Source organism: Papaver somniferum, unplaced genomic scaffold (genome assembly GCF_003573695.1).
Source record: "Papaver somniferum cultivar HN1 unplaced genomic scaffold, ASM357369v1 unplaced-scaffold_33, whole genome shotgun sequence".
In the NCBI taxonomy this organism is placed as follows: domain Eukaryota; kingdom Viridiplantae; phylum Streptophyta; class Magnoliopsida; order Ranunculales; family Papaveraceae; genus Papaver; species Papaver somniferum.
This window is the reverse complement of record NW_020644373.1, coordinates 7,540,294-7,558,149: the sequence shown is the minus strand read 5'-3', so window position 1 is coordinate 7,558,149 and position 17,856 is coordinate 7,540,294. Positions and strand designations below refer to the sequence as shown.

Sequence of the window (17,856 nt, the reverse complement as noted above, 5' to 3'; positions counted from 1 at the left end):
AACACTAAAGAGCCCTGAAAGAGCTCTAGGAAACTCTAAAAAGCTCAGGAAGACTCCAAAAATCTTTGAAAAGCTTAAATTTAATTATACTCCGTAACATTGGGATCTACAAGCTAGGATATTCGTTAAAGAATGATAATTACAAACCCATACAATAGTGAAGAGAAAACGACCTATAAGAGTTGAGAAAAAGGAAGCCTTGAGGGTTAGAGAGGAAAGAGAATGTCCGTTTTTTTTTCTCTTTTTGGCGATTTTGGAAACCAATTTTTTTCACGTTTAGGGTTTCAAGCTTTACGTATTTGGATTATCAGAATTAATTCTTTGATTCATGATGATTCATTCTTCAGTTAACATTCCTAGTAGGTCAAATCAAAGCCATGCTAAAACAGTTTCTTTTGCTGAAAAAGTTAGGGAACGTAAAACCCTAAATCCAACTTCAGTTGATATTTCTTTGTTACCAAACCCTACTCTTGTTGAGGGTGAGCCAGCTCTTGGCATTCCTAATGATTATTATCAAGAAGGGTGTAAGCCATTTCAACATAGCTTCATGGCTAGGCTGGATGCTACAGGTTTAAAGTTTGTGGAGGTTCAAAAAATCCTTGAAAATCAATGGAAACTTAAGAATAGGTGTAAGTTTATACCTATGAGCAAAGGATTCTTTGTTATTATGTTATCATCAGAATTGGACAAGGAGAACATACGTGCTGAAAAGTGGTTTGTCAATCAGTAAATTCTGAGGTTGATTGATTGGTATCCAGGTTTTAATCCTGATAAACAAAGAACGTCCCATGCAGCTGTTTGGGTACGTTTTCTTGGTCTCCCTATTGAGATATGGACTGAGAGATCATTACTTTCTATTGGGAAAATCCTTGGAACACCAATTGTGGTGGATCAAAGAACCCTAAATCTGGAATATGGTCACTTCGCAGCTATTTTGGTAGATATAGACTTCGCAAAGCATATTCCTGAGCGCATCTCTATCACTGCAGGAGGTAAAAAAATTTGGCAATATGTTGATATACCAAATTAACCTAAATTCTGTTTATCTTGCAATATTATTGGGCATGTTGATGGTGAATGCAAAAAGAAGAATAGCATGAAGACTGCTGGTAAGGAAAAACAGATTGTTCATAAACCTACAATCCAAGTTTGGCAAGCAAAATCAGCTAAAACTGATGAGGAAGAGGAGAAGTCTTTGAATCTGGATAATATGGAGGATAATACGGTTGGTGCTTCAGATGATGATACACAGTTGAAGGAGGAGCTTGATCGCTCTGAATCTGAGGTTCGTGAAGCTCATCTTAGATTGCAAAACGCAATTGCATCCAAGGAAGCGCTTGCTGCACGTACACAATCTGCTCATGCAGACCATGCAAAAGTTACGCAAGTGACATCTAATACTCAAATTCAGTCCGAGAAGAAGCAAAACTCTGAAGCTCAGTCCGTGTCTGAGTTGGAAACCCAGACAAGGGTTGTGAACAAACAAAATTTCGTGGATAAATCTTTTAAAACTTCTGAAACTGTTGGGTCTCGTGAAACTACAGCTAAAGAAGATAATGCACGTACAGATTCTATCAATGCAGGCCATGCAGATGCACTTGATCAGTCTGGTGCTCAGTCCGTGGTTGAATTGATAAAACATAAAACCACTCCTACTGAAGTTATTGATGAAGCTAATCAGTTGGAAAAGGAGCTTGCTAAATCTGCTGTTGAGTTGCGTGAAGCTCAGATGAAGTTTATTCATTGTAAAAATACTATTGCAGCTCAGAAAGATATAGCTTTACGTAAAAATCAGGAAGACATGGCTGCACAAAGTTTTTCTAAAGACGAATGGACTGAAGTGAAAGGAAAGAAATCCCCTAGTAAAGGTACTTATTTCTCTTTTACTCCTTTTGAGAATGATTATACTCCTTTTGTGGATGATTTGATGCAAACTGAAGTTGTGGTTAAAAACAAATTTGATGTCCTAGCATCTGAGTTAGGCCTTGATAATGTTATTATTGAGGAGGAGGAGGAGGAACAATTGGAATCTAGTGACTCAGATGTTAGTATGGGCTCTAAAAATTGGGGTGAGGTTGATGCTGACATTTTAGCAAGGAAAAAAGCTAGGAAAGTTGCCAAACAGGCTGCTAATATTATAGCAAAGCGTTCTTTTCATTCTGATTCAAGTTTGGAATCTTCTCCCAGCAAGTCTATTGAGGAATCTCCGAGCCGTGACACTAACATGAAAATTCAAGCGGGGTTGGTTGATACTGTTTTTGATAAGAATAATATTTTGTCTAAGGAAGAATTAGAGGTGGCAAGCAATATTCAGTTGGAAGATGTGCGTGCTCAGTTCATTAGAAGTCCAGCTTTTAGACAAGAATATTTCAAAGAAAAGAGGGAGCAAATGGAAAGAATGAATTCAAAGAAAAAATCTCCTAGTAAGTTGTCTCCTATTAAGCTTGTTCCTGGTAACTTTGCCACAGAGGATGAAGACGAAGAGTTTTATGAGGATGAAGATTAAGATATCTTGGGTAATTATGCTTTTGATATGGATATTATGGATGAAATTTTTTCTAAGAGCAAATCGTATAGAGTTGGTAGCAGCAGAAGTAAATTGAAAGGAGTTGGCAATAGATATAGGTAGCTTATTTTAATTTTCTTTTTTGTGGTTATTACTTTTGTTATTTCTTAAAAGTTATTTAGACCCCTTTGGTTTATGGGGGTAGGGATTTTTGTGCTCCAAATTTGTAATTCTTGTAATTTCGTTTTTTTGTTATAATAAACTTTGGACTTAACAAAAAAAAACCTACAATAGTGAAGATGAACTTTGAATGTTCTCTAAAAAGCCTTGAAAATTCTAAAAATACCCAGAAAACTCTAAAAAGCCTTAAATTATCTAAAGAGCTCTGAAAAATCTAAAGAGCTCTGAAAAACTCTAAAAAGCTCTGAAAAAGCTTTAAGTTAATTATATTTCGTAGCACTAGTATCTACTAGCCAAGGGAACCGTTAAAGCCAACTGAAAGTAAATTAATTCTTTATAAACAATGATACTGAAAATATTCCCTACAATGATGAAGATTATCTTTGAATGTTTCCTTAAAACACTAAAGAGCCCTGAAAGAGCTCTGGGAAACTCTAAAAAGCTCAGGAAGACTCAAAAAATCTTTGAAAAGCTTAAACTTAATTATACACTGGAGTACTGGGATCTACAAGATAGGAGATTCGTTAAAGAATGATAATAACAAATCCCTACAATAGTGAAGATCAACTTTGAATGTTATCTAAAAATCCTTGAAAAATCTAAAAAAAACCTGAAAACTCTAAAAAGCCCGAACATATTTAAAGAGCTCATAAAAACCTAAAGAGCTCTGAAAAGCTTTAAAAAGCTCTGAAAAAGCTTTAAGTTAATTATATTTCGTAGCACTAGTATCTACTAGCCAGGGGATCCGTTAAAGCCAACTAAAAGTAACTTAATTCTTTATAAAGAATGATACTAGAAAAATTCCCTACAATAATGAAGATTATCTTTGAATGTTTCCTAAAAACACTAAAGATCCCTGAAAGAGCTCTGAGAAACTCTAAAAAGTTTAGGAAGACTCAAAAAATCTTTAAAAAGCTTAAATTTAATTATACTCCGGAGCACTGGGATCTAAAAGATATGAGATTCGTTAAAGAATGATAATAACAAATCCCTACAAAAGTGAAGATCAACTTTGAATGCTCTCTAAAAAGCCATGAAAACTCTAAAAAAACCCTAAAAACTATAAAAAGCCCTAAAATATCCAAAGAGCTCTGAAAAATCTAAAGAGCTCTGAAAAACTCTAAAAAGCTCTGAAAAACTTTAAGTTAATTATATTTCGTAGCACTAGTATCTACTAGCCAGAGGATCCGTTAAAGCCAACTTAAAGTAACTTAATTCTTTATAAAGAATGATACTGACAATATTCCTTACAATGATGAAGATTATCTTTGAATGTTTCCTTGAAACACTAAAGAGCCCTAAAAGAGCTCTGGGAAACTCTAAAAAGCTCAGGAAGACTCCAAAAAGATTTAAAAAGATTAAATTTAATTATACTCCGGAGCACTGGGATCTAAAAGATAGGAGATTCGTTAAAGAATAATAATAACAAATCCCTACAATAGTGAAGATCAACTTTTGAATGTTCTCTAAAAAGCCTTGAAAACTCTAAAAAAACCCTGAAAACTATATAAAGCCCTAAAATATCCAAAGAGCTCTGAAAAATCTAAAGAGCTCTGAAAAACTCTAAAAAGCTCTGAAAAAGCTTTAAGTTAATTATATTTCGTAGCGCTAGTATCTACTAGCCAGGGGATCCGTTAAAGCCAACTGAAAGTAAATTAATTCTTTATAAAGAATGATACTAACAAAATTTCCTACAATAATGAAGAATATCTTTGAATTTTTCCTAAAAACACTAAAGAGCCCTGAAAGAGCTCTGGAAAACTCTAAAAAGCTCAGGAAGACTCCAAAAATCTTTGAAAAGCTTAAATTTAATTATACTCCGGAGCACTGGGATCTACAAGATAGGACATTAATTAAAGAATGATAATAACAAATCCCTACAATAGTGAAGATGAACTTTGAATGTTCTCTAAAAAGCCTTGAAAACTCTAAAAATACCCTGAAAACTCTAAAAAGCCCTAAAATATCTAAAGAGCTCTGAAAAAGCTAAAGAGCTCTGAAAAACTCTAAAGTCTCTGAAAATGCTTTAAGTTAGTTATATTTCGTAGCACTAGTATCTACTAGCCAGGGGAACCGTTAAAGCCAACTGAAAGAAACTTAATTCTTTATAAAGAATTATACTGACAATATTCCCTACAATTATGAAGATTATCTTTGAATGTTTCCTTAAAACACTAAAGAGCTCTGGGAAACTCTAAAATCTCATGAAGACTCCAAAAATCTTTGAAAAGCTTAAATTTAATTATACACTGGAGCACTGGGATCTACAAGATAAGAGATTCGTTAAAGAATGATAATAAAAAATCCCTACAACAGTGAAGATCAACTTTGAATGTTATCTAAAAAGCCTTGAAAAATCTAAAAAAACCCTGAAAACTCTTAAAAGCCCGAACATATTTAAAGAGCTCTGAAAAATCTAAAGAACTCTGAAAAACTCTAAAAAGCTCTGAAAAAGCTTTAAGTTAATTATATTTCGTAGCACTAGTATCTACTAGACAGGGGATCCGTTAAAGCCAACTAAAAGTAACTTAATTCTTTATAAAGAATGATATAAAATTCCCTACAATAATGAAGATTATCTTTAAATGTTTCCTAAAAACACTAAAGAGCCCTGAAAAAGCTCTTAGAAACTCTAAAAAGCTCAGGAAGACTCCAAAAATCCTTAAAAAGCTTAAATTTAATTATACTCCGGAGCACTGGGATCTAAAAGATAGGAGATTCGTTAAAGAATGATAATAACAAATCCCTACAATAGTGAAGATCATTTTTGAATGCTCTCTAAAAAGCCTTGAAAACTCTAAAAAAAACCCGAAAACTCTAAAAAGCCATAAAATATCTCAGAAAAATCTAAACAGCTCTGAAAAACTCTAAAAAGCTCTGAAAAAGCTTTAAGTTAATTATATTTCGTAGCGCTAGTATCTACTAGCTAGGGGATCCGTTAAAGCGAACCTAAAGTAACTTAATTCTTTATAAAGAATGATACTCACAAAATTCCCTACAATAATGAAGATTATATTTGAATGTTTCCTAAAAATACTAAAGGGCCCTGAAAGAGCTCTGGGAAACTCTAAAAAGCTCAGGAAGAATCCAAAATTGTTTGAAAAGCTTAAATTTAATTATACTCCGTAACACTGGGATCTACAAGCTAGGATATTCGTTAAAGAATGATAATAAAAAATCCCTACAATAGTGAAGATCAACTTTTAATGTTCTCTAAAAAGCCTTGAAAACTCTAAAAATACGCTGAAAAATCTAAAAAGCCCTAAAATATCTAAAGAGCTCTGAAAAATCTAAAAGAGCTCTGGAAAACTCTAAAAAGCTCTGAAAAAGCTTTAAGTTAATTATATTTCGTAGCACTAGTATCTGCTAGCCAGGGGAACTGTTAAAGCCAACTGAAAGTAACTTAATTCTTTATAAAGAATGATACTGAAAATATTCCCTACAATGATGAAGATTATCTTTGAATGTTTCCTTAAAACACTAAAGAGTCCTGAAAGAGCTCTGGGAAACTCTAAAAAGCTCAGGAAGACTCCAAAAAGATTTAAAAAGCTTAAATTTAATTATACTCCGGAGCACTGGGATCTAAAAGATAGGAGATTCGTTAAAGAATGATAATAACAAATCCCTACAATAGTGAAGATCAACTTTGAATGCTCTTTAAAAAGCCTTGAAAACTCTAAAAAAATCTTGAAAACTATATAAAGCCCTAAAATATCCAAAGATCTCTGAAAAATCTAAAGAGCGCTGAAAAACTCTAAAAAGCTCTGAAAAAGCTTTAAGTTAATTATATTTCGTAGCACTAGTATCTACTAGCCAGGGGATCCGTTAAAGCCAACTGAAAGTAACTTAATTCTTTATAAAGAATGATACTAACAAAATTCCCTACAATAATGAAGATTATATTTGAATGTTTCCTAAAAACACTGAAGAGCCCTGAAAGAGCTCTCGGAAACTCTAAAAAGCTCAGGAAGACTCAAAAATCTTTGAAAATCTTAAATTTAATTATTCTCCGGAGCACTGGGATCTAAAATATAGGAGATTCGTTAAAGAATGATAATAACAAATCCCTACAATAGTGAAGATAGACTTTTAATGCTCTCTAAAAAGCCTTGAAAACTCTAAAAAAACCCTCAAAACTATATAAATCCCTAAAATATCCAAAGAGCTCTGAAAAATCTAAAGAGCTCTGAAAAACTCTAAAAAGCTCTGAATAAGCTTTATGTTAATTATATTTCGTAGCGCTAGTATCTACTAGCCAGGGGATCCGTTAAAGCCAACTGAAAGTAACTTAATTCTTTATAAAGAATGATACTACTGAAATTCCCTACAATAATGAAGATTATCTTTGAATGTTTCCCAAAAACACTAAAGAGCCCTGAAAGAGCTCTGAGAAATTCTAAAAAGCTCAGGAAGACTCCAAAAAGATTTATAAAGCTTAAGTTTAATTATACTCCGGAGCATTGGGATCTAAAAGATAGGAGATTTGTTAAAGAATGATAATAACAAATCCCTACAATAGTGAAGATCAACTTTGAATGTTCTCTAAAAAGCCTTGAAAACTATAAAAATACCCTGAAAACTTTAAAAAGCCCAAAAATATCTAAAGAGCTCTGAAAAATCTAAAGAGCTCTGAAAAACTCTAAAAAGCTCTGAAAAAGCTTTAAGTTAATTATATTTCGTAGCACTAGTATCTACTAGCCAGTGGAACCGTTACAGCCAACTGAAAGTAACTTAATTCTTTATAAAGAATGATACTAACCATATTCCCTACAATAATGAAGATTATCTTTGAATGTTTTCTAAAAACACTAAAAAGCCCTGAAAGAGCTCTGGGAAACTCTAAAAAGCTCAGGAAGACTCCAAAAATATTTTAAAAGCTTAAATTTAATTATACTCTGGAGCACTGGGATCTACAAGATAGGAGATTCGTTAAAGAATGATAATAACAAATCCCTCCAATAGCGAAGATCACCTTTGAATGTTCTCTAAAAAGCCTTGAAAACTCTAAGATAACCCTGAAAACTCTAAGATAACCCTGAAATTTCCAAAGAACTCTGAAAAATCTAAAGAGCTCTGAAAAACTCTAAAAAGCTCTGAAAAAGTTTAAGTTAATTATATTTCGTAGCGCTAGTATGTACTAGCCAGGGGATTCGTTAAAGCCAACTGAAAGTAACTTAATTCTTTATAAAAATGATACTAACAAAATTTCCTACAATAATGAAGATTATCTTTGAATTTTTTCTAAAAACCCTAAAATCAGTAAAGAGCCCTGAAAAGAGCTATGAGAAACTCTAAAAAGCTCAAGAATACTCCAAAAAGCTTTTAAAAGCATAAATTTAATTATAGTCTGTAGCACTGGGATCTATAAGCTAGGAGATTCGTTAAAGAATGATAATAACAAATCGCTACAATAATGAATATCAACTTTGAATGTTCTCTAAAAAACCTTGAAAACTCTAAAAAAACCTTGAAAACCCTAAAAAAAACCCTAAAATATCTAAAGAGCTCCGAAAAATCGATAGAGCTCTGAAAAACTATAAAGCTCTGAAAAAGCTTTAAGTTAATTATATTTCGTAGCGCTAGTATCTACTAGCCAGGGGATTCGTTAAAGCCAACTGAAAGTAACTTAATTCTTTATAAAGAATGATACTAACAATATTCCCTACAATAATGAAGATTATCTTTGAATGTTTCCTAAAAACACTAAAGTGCCCTGAAAGAGCTCTGGGAAACTCTAAAAAGCTCAGGAAGACTCCAAAAATCTTTGAAAAGCTTAAATTTAATTATACACTGGAGCACTGGGATCTACAAGATAGGAGATTCGTTAAAAAATGATAATAACAAATCCCTACAATAGTGAACATCAACTTTGAATGTTCTCTAAAAAGCCTTGAAAAATCTAAAAAAACCCTGAAAACTATAAAAAGCGCTAACATATCCAAAGAGCTCTGAAAAATCTAAAGAGCTCTGAAAAACTCTATAAAGCTCCGAAAAAGCTTTAAGTTAATTATATTTCGTAGCACTAGTATCTACTAGCCAGGGGATCCGTTAAATCCAAATTAAAATAACTTAATTCTTTATAAAGAATGATACTAACAAGATTCCCTACAATAATGAAGATTATATTTGAATGTTTCTTAAAAACACTAAAGAGCTCTGAAAGAGCTCCGGGAAACTCTAAAAAGCTCAGGTAGACTCCAAAAATCTTTGAAAATCTTAAATTTAATTATACTCCGTAACATTGGGATCTATAAGCTATGATATTCGTTAAAAAATGATGATAACAAATCCCTACAATAGTGAACATCAACTTTGAATGTTCTCTAAAAAGCCTTGAGAACTCTAAAAAAACCCTGAAAACTTTAAATAGCCCTTACATATCCAAAGAGCTCTGAAAAATCTAAAGAGCTCTGAAAAACTCTAAAAAGCTCTGAAAAAGCTTTAAGTTAATTATATTTCGTAGCACTAGTATTTACTAGCCAGGGGATCCGTTAAAACCAACTGAAAGTAACTTAATTTTTTATAAAGAATGATACTAAAAAAATTCCCTACAATAATGAAGATTATCTTTGAATGTTTCCTAAAAACACTAAAGAACCCTGAGGAACTCTAAAAAGCTCAGGAAGACTCCAAAAAGATTTAAAAAGCTTAAATTTAATTATACTCCGGAGGACTGGGATCTAAAAGATAGGAGATTCGTTAAAGAATGATAATAACAAATCCCTACAATAGTGAAGATCAACTTTGAATGTTCTCCAAAAATCCTCGAAAACTCTAAAAAAACCCTGAAAACTCTAAAAAGCCCTAAAATATCTAAAGAGCTCCGAAAAATCTAAAGAGCTCTGGAAAACTCTAAAAAGCTCTAAAAAAGCTTTAAGTTAATTATATTTTGTAGCGCTAGTATCTACTAGCCAGGGGATTCGTTAAAGCCAACTGAAAGTAACTTAATTCTTTATAAAAAATGATACTAACAAAATTTCCTACGATAATGAAGAATATCTTTGAATTTTTCCTAAAAACACTAAAGAGACCTGAAAGTGCTCTGGGAAACTCTAAAAAGCTCAGGAATACTCCAAAAATCTTTGAAAAGCATAAATTTAATTATACTCCGGAGCACTGGGATCTACAAGATAGGAGATTCGTTAAAGAATGATAATAACAAATCCCTACAATAGTGAAGATCAAATTTGAATGCTCTCTAAAAAAGCCTTGAAAACTACAAAAAAACCCTGAAAACTATATAAATCCCTATAATATCCTAAGAGCTCTGAAAAATCTAAAGAGCTCTGAAAAACTCTAAAAATCTCTGAAAAAGCTTTATGTTAATTATATTTCGTAGCGCTAGTTTCTACTAGCCAGGGGATCCGTTAAAGCCAACTCAAAGTAACTTAATTCTTTATAAAGAATGATACTAACAAAATTTCCTACAATAATGAAGAATATCTTTGAATTTATCCTAAAAACACTAAAGAGCCCTGAAAGAGCTCTGAGAAACTCTAAAAAGCTCAGGAAGACTCCAAAAAGATTTGAAAAGCTTAAATTTAATTATACTCCGGAGCACTGAGATCTAAAAGATAGGAGATTCGTTAAAGAATGATAATAACAAATCCCTACAATAGTGAAGATCAACTTTGAATGTTCTCTAAAAAGCCTTGAAAACTCTAAAAAAACCCTGAAAACTCAAAAAAGCCCTAAAATATCTAAAGAGCTCCGAAAAATCTAAAGAGCTCTGAAAAACTCTAAAAAGCTCTGAAAAAACTTTAAGTTAATTATATTTCGTAGCGCTAGTATCTACTAGCCAGGGGATCCGCTAAATCCAACTTAAAGTAACTTAATTCTTTATAAAGAATGATACTAACAAAATTTCCTACAATAATGAAGATTAACTTTGAATTTTTCCTAAAAACACTAAAGAGCCCTGAAAGAGCTCCGGGAAACTCTAAAAAGCTCAAGAAGACTCCAAAAATCTTTGAAAAGCTTAAATTGAATTATACACCGGAGCAATGGGATCTAAAAGATAGGAGATTCGTTAAAGAATGATAATAACTAATCCCTACAATAGTGAAGATCAACTTTGAATGTTCGCTAAAAAGCCTTGAAAACTCTAAAAATACCCTTAAAACTCTAAAAAGCCCTAAAATATCTCAAGAGCTCTGAAAAATCTAAAGAGCTCTGAAAAACTCTAAAAAGCTCAGGAAAAGCTTTAAGTTAATTATATTTCGTAGCACTAGTATCTACTAGCCAGGGGAACCGTTAAATCCAACTGAAAGTAAATTAATTCTTTATAAAGAATGATACTAACAATATTCCCTACAATAATGAAGATTATCTTTGAATGTTTCCTAAAAACACTAAAGAGATCTGAAAGAGCTCTGGGAAACTCTAAAAATCTCAGGAAGACTCCAAAAATCTTTGAAAAGCTTAAATTTAATTATACTCCGGAGCACTGGGATCTACAAGATAGGAGATTCATTAATAATAACAAATCCCTATTTCTAGTGAAGATCAACTTTGAATGTTCTCTAAAAAGCCTTGAAAACTCTAAAAATACCTGAGAACTCTAAAAAGCCCTAAAATATCTAAAGAGCTTTGAAAAATCTAAAGGGCTCTGAAAAACTCTAAAAAGCTCTGAAAAAGCTTTAAGTTAAATATATTTCGTAGCACTAGTATCTACTAGCCAGGGGATCCGTTAAAGCCAACTTAAAGTAACTTAATTCTTTATAAAGAATGATACTAACAAGATTCCCTACAGTAATGAAGATTATCTTTGAATGTTTCATAAAAACACTAAAGAGCCCTGAAAGAGCTCTGGGAAACTCTAAAAATCTCAAGAAGACTCCAAAAAGCTTTAAAAGATAGGAGATTCGTTAAAGAATGATAATAACAAATCCCTACAAAAGTGAAGATCAACTTTGAATGTTCTCTAAAAAGCCTTGAAAACTGTAAAAAAAAAACCTGAAAACTTTAAAAAGCCCTAACATATCCAAAGAGCTCTGAAAAATCTAAAGAGCTCTGAAAAACTCCAAAAAGCTCTGAAAAAGATTTAAGTTAATTATATTTCGTAGCACTAGTATCTACTAGCCAGGGTATCCATTAAAGCCAATTGAAAGTAACTTAATTCTTTATAAAGAATGATACTAAAGAAATTTCCTACAATAATGAAGATTATCTTTGAATTTTTCCTAAAAACCCTAAAATTACTAAAGAGCCCTGAAAGAGCTATGAAAAACTCGAAAAAGTTCAGGAAGACTCGAAAAAGCTTTTTAAAGCTTAAATTTAATTATACTCTTTAGCACTGAGATCTGTAATCTAGGAGTGTTAAAGAGTGATAATAACAAATCCCTATTTCTAGTGAAGATCAATTTTGAATGTTCTCTAAAAAGCCTTGAAAACTCTAAAAATACCTGAGAACTCTAAAAAGCCCTAAAATATCTAAAGAGCTCATAAAAATCTTAAGAGCTCTGAAAAGCTTTAAAAAGCTCTGAAAAAGCTTTAAGTTAATTATATATCGTAGCACCAGTATCTACTAGCCAGGGGATTCGTTAAAGCTAACTGAAAATAACTTAATTCTTTATAAAGAATGATACTACCAAAACTCCCTACAATAATGAAGATTATCTTTGAATGTTCCCTAGAAACCCTAAAAACAGTAAAGAGCCCTGAAAGAGCTCTGGGAAACTCTAAAAAGCTCAGGAAGAATATAAAAAGATTTTAAAAGCTTAAATTTAATTATACTCTGTAGAACTGGGATTTATAAGCTTGGAGATTCGTTAAAGAAAGATAATAACAAATCGCTACGATAGTGAAGATCAACTTTGAATGTTCTCTAAAAAGCCTTGAAAACTCTAAAAAAAAACCTGAAATCTCTAAAACGCCCTTACATATCCAAAGAGCTTTGAAAAATCTAAAGAGCTCTGAAAAACTTTAAAAAGCTTTAAAAAAGCTTTAAGTTAATTATATTTCGTAGCATTAGTATCTACTAGCCAGTAGATTCTTTAAAGCCAACTGAAAGTAACTTAATTCTTTATAAAGAATGATACTACTAAAACTCCCTACAATAATGAAGATTATCTTTGAATGTTTCCTAAAAACATTAAAGATCCCTGAAAGAGCTCTGAGAAAATCTAAAAAGCTCAGGAAGACTCCAAAAAGCTTTGAAAAGCTTAAATTTAATTATACTTCGTAACACTGGGATCTACAAGCTAGGAGATTCGTTAAAGAATGATAATAACAAATCCCTACAATAGTGAAGATCAACTTTTGAATGTTCTCTAAAAAGCCTTTAAAACACTAAAAAAAACCTGAAAACTCTAAAATTCCCTTACATATCCAAAGAGCTCTGAAAAACTCTAAAAAGCTCTGAAAAAGCTTTAAGTTAATTATATTTCGTAGCGCAAGTATATACTAGCCAGGGTATTCGTTAAAGCCAACTGAAAGTAACTTAATTCTTTATAAAGAATGATACTAACAAAATTCCCTACAATAATGAAGATTATCTTTGAATGTTTCCAAGAAACACTAAAGATCCCTGAAAGAGCTCTAAGAAAATCTAAAAAGCTCAGGAAGATTCCAAAAAGCTTTGAAAAGCTTAAATTTAATTATACTCTGTAACACTGGGATCTACAAGCTAGGAGATACGTTAAATAATGATAACAACAAATACCTACAATAGTGAAGATCAACTTTGAATGTTCTCTTAAAAGCTTTGAAATCTCTAAAAAAACCTTGAAAACTCTAAAACGCCCTTACATATCCAAAGAGCTCTGAAAAATCTAAAGAGCTCTGAAAAACTCTAAAAAGCTCTGAAAAAGCTTTAAGTTAATTATATTTCATAGTGCTAGTATGTACTAGCTAGGGTATTCGTTAAAGCCAACTGAAAGTAACTTAATTCTTTATAAAGAATGATACTAACAAAATTCCCTACAATAATGAATATTATCTTTGAAAGTTTCCTAAAAACAATAAAGAACCCTGAAAGAGCTCTGAGAAAATCTAAAAAGCTCAGGAAGACTCCAAAAAGCTTTAAATAACTTAAATTTAATTATACTCCGTAACACTGGGATCTACAAGCTATGAGATTCGTTAAAGAATGATAATAACAAATCCCTACAATAGTGAAGTTCAACTTTGAATGTTCTCTAAAAAGCTTTGAAAACTCTAAAAAAACCCTGAAAAACTCTAAAAGCCCTAAAATATCTAAAGAGCTCCGAAAAATCTAAAGAGCTCTGAAAAAGCTTTAAGTTCATTATATTTCGTAGCGCTAGTATATACTAGCCAGAGTATTCGTTAAAGCCAACTAAAAGTAACTTACTTCTTTATAAAGAATGATACTAACAAAATTTCTAAGAGCAAATCGTATAGAGTTGGTAGCAGCAGAAGTAAATTGAAAGGAGTTGGCAATAGATATAGGTAGCTTCTTTTAATTTTCTTTTTTGTGGTTATTACTTTTGTTATTTCTTAAAAGTTATTTAGACCCCTTTGGTTTATGGGGGTAGGGAGTTTTGTGCTCCAAATTTGTAATTCTTGTAATTTCGTTTTTTTGTTATAATAAACTTTGGACTTAACAAAAAAAAACCTACAATAGTGAAGATGAACTTTGAATGTTCTCTAAAAAGCCTTGAAAATTCTAAAAATACCCTGAAAACTCTAAAAAGCCCTAAATTATCTAAAGAGCTCTGAAAAATCTAAAGAGCTCTGAAAAACTCTAAAAAGCTCTGAAAAAGCTTTAAGTTAATTATATTTCGTAGCACTAGTATCTACTAGCCAGGGGAACCGTTAAAGCCAACTGAAAGTAACTTAATTCTTTATAAACAATGATACTGACAATATTCCCTACAATGATGAAGATTATCTTTGAATGTTTCCTTAAAACACTAAAGAGCCCTGAAAGAGCTCTGGGAAACTCTAAAAAGCTCAGGAAGACTCAAAAAATCTTTGAAAAGCTTAAATTTAATTATACACTGGAGCACTGGGATCTACAAGATAGGAGATTCGTTAAAGAATGATAAGAACAAATCCCTACAATAGTGAAGATCAACTTTGAATGTTATCTAAAAAGCCTTGAAAAATCTAAAAAAAACCTGAAAACTCTAAAAAGCCCGAACATATTTAAAGAGCTCATAAAAACCTAAAGAGCTCTGAAAAGCTTTAAAAAGCTCTGAAAAAGCTTTAAGTTAATTATATTTCGTAGCACTAGTATCTACTAGCCAGGGGATCCGTTAAAGCCAACTAAAAGTAACTTAATTCTTTATAAAGAATGATACTAGCAAAATTCCCTATAATAATGAAGATTATCTTTGAATTTTTCCTAAAAACCCTAAAATCAGTAAAGAGCCCTGAAAGAGCTAAGAGAAACTCTAAAAAGCTCAAGAAGACTCCAAAAATCTTTTAAAAGCATAAATTTAATTATAGTTTGTAGCACTGGGATCTATAAGCTAGGAGATTCGTTAAAGAATGATAATAACAAATCCCTACAATAGTGAATATGAACTTTGAATGTTCTCTAAAAAGCCTTGAAAACTCTAAAAATACCCTGAAAACTCTAAAAAGCCCTAAAATATCTAAAGAACTCTGAAAAAGCTAAAGAGCTCTGAACAACTCTAAAGGCTCTGAAAAAGCTTTAAGTTAGTTATATTTCGTAGCACTAGTATCTACTAGCCAGGGGAACCGTTAAAGCCAACTGAAAGAAACTTAATTCTTTATAAAGAATTATACTGACAATATTCCCTACAATTATGAAGATTATCTTTGAATGTTTCCTTAAAACACTAAAGAGCCCTGAAAGAGCTCTGGGAAACTCTAAAAAATATCATGAAGACTCCAAAAATCTTTGAAAAGCTTAAATTTAATTATACACTGGAGCACTGGGATCTACAAGATAAGAGATTCGTTAAAGAATGATAATAACAAATCCCTACAATAGTGAAGATCAACTTTGAATGTTATCTAAAAATCCTTAAAAATCTAAAAAAACCTTGAAAACTATATAAAGCCCTAAAATATCCAAAGATCTCTGAAAAATCTAAAGAGCGCTGAAAAACTCTAAAAAGCTCTGAAAAAGCTTTAAGTTAATTATATTTCGTAGCGCTAGTATCTACTAGCCAGGAGATCCATTAAAGCCAACTGAAAGTAACTTAATTCTTTATAAAGAATGATACTAATAAAATTTCCTACAATAATGAAGAATATCTTTGAATTTTTCCTAAAAACACTAAAGAGTCGTGAAAGAGCTCTGAGAAACTCTAAAAATCTCAGGAAGACTCCAAAAATCTTTAAAAAGCTTAAATTTAATTATACTCCGGAGCACTGGGATCTAAAAGATAGGAGATTCGTTAAAGAATGATAATAACAAATCCCTACAATAGTGAAGATAGACTTTTAATGCTCTCTAAAAATCCTTGAAAACTCTAAAAAAACCTTAAAACTATATAAATCCCTAAAATATTTAAAGAGCTCTGAAAAATCTAAAGAGCTCTGAAAAACTCTAAAAAGCTCTGAAAAAACTTTAAGTTAATTATATTTCGTAGCACTAGTATCTACTAGCCAGTGGAACTGTTAAAGCCAACTGAAAGTAACTTAATTCTTTATAAAGAATGATACTAACCATATTCCCTACAATAATGAAGATTATCTTTGAATGTTTTCTAAAAACACTAAAGAGCTCTGGGAAACTCTAAAAAGCTCGGGAAGACCCCAAAAATCTTTGAAAAGCTTAAATTTAATTATACTCTGGAGCACTGGGATCTACAAGATAGGAGATTCGTTAAAGAATGATAATAACAAATCCCTACAATAGTGAAGATCAACTTTGAATGTTCTCTAAAAAGCCTTGAAAACTCTAAGATAACCCTGAAAACTCTAAAAAGCCCTAAAATATCCGAGAACTCTGAAAAATCTAAAGAGCTCTGAAAAACTCTAAAAAGCTCTGAAAAAGTTTAAGTTAATTATACTTCGTAGCGCTAGTATCTACTAGCCAGGGGATTCGTTAAAGGCAACTGAAAGTAACTTAATCCTACAATAATGAAGATTATCTTTGAATTTTTCCTAAAAACCCTAAAATCAGTAAAGAGCCCTGAAAGAGCTATGAGAAACTCTAAAAAGCTCAAGAAGACTCCAAAAAGCTTTTAAAAGCATAAATTTAATTATAGTCTGTAGCACCGGGATCTATAAGCTAGGAGATTCGTTAAAGAATGATAATAACAAATCCCTACAATAGTGAAGATCAACTTTGAATGTTCTCCAAAAAGCCTCGAAAACTCTAAAAAAACCCTGAAAACTCTAAAAAGCTCTAAAATATCTAAAGAGCTCCGAAAAATCTAAAGAGCTCTGAAAAACTCTAAAAAGCTTTAAGTTAATTATATTTTGTAGCGCTAGTATCTACTAGCCAGGGGATCTGTTAAAGCCAACTGAAAGTAACTTAATTCTTTATAAAAAATGATACTAACAAAATTTCCTACGATAATGAAGAATATCTTTGAATTTTTCCTAAAAACACTAAAGAGACCTGAAAGAGCTCTGGGAAACTCTAAAAAGCTCAGGAATACTCCAAAAATCTTTGAAAAGCATAAATTTAATTATACTCCGGAGCACTGGGATCTACAAGATAGGAGATTCGTTAAAGAATGATAATTACAAATCCCTACAATAGTGAAGATCAAATTTGAATGCTCTCTAAAAAAGCCTTGGAAACTATAAAAAAAAACCCTGAAAACTATATAAATCCCTATAATATCCAAAGAGCTCCGAAAAATCTAAAGAACTCTAAAAAGCTTTGGAAAAGCTTTAAGTTAATTATATTTCATAGTGCTAGTATCTACTAGCCAGGAGATTCGTTAAAGCCAACTGAAAGTAACTGAATGATATTAACAAAATTTCCCACAATAATGAAGATTATCTTTGAATTTTTCCTAAAAACCCTAAAATCACTAAAGAGCCTTGAAAGGGCTATGAGAAACTCTAAAAAGCTTAGGAAGACTCCAAAAAGCTTTTAAAAGCTTAAATTTAATTATACTCTGTAGCACTGGGATCTATAAGCTAGGAGATTCGTTAAAGAATGATAATAACAAAACGCTACAATAGTGAAGATCAACTTTGAGTGTTCTCTAAAAAGACTTGAAAACTCTAAAAAAACCCTGAAAACTCTAAAACGCCCTAAAATATCTAAAGAGATC

At 31.7% G+C, this 17,856-nt stretch overlaps 1 protein-coding gene across 1 annotated transcript in view; it reads left to right on the top strand.

Annotated features, from left to right (window-relative positions):
• Positions 1 to 1,210: 1,210 nt before the first annotated feature.
• LOC113342064 overlaps positions 1,211 to 17,856 on the top strand; it is a 57,503-nt gene continuing 40,857 nt past the window's right edge. Inside the window, exon 1 of the mRNA XM_026586723.1 lies at positions 1,211 to 1,840. Within this exon, the coding sequence (XP_026442508.1) occupies positions 1,211 to 1,840 (630 nt within the window). The remainder of the gene's footprint in view (positions 1,841 to 17,856) is intronic.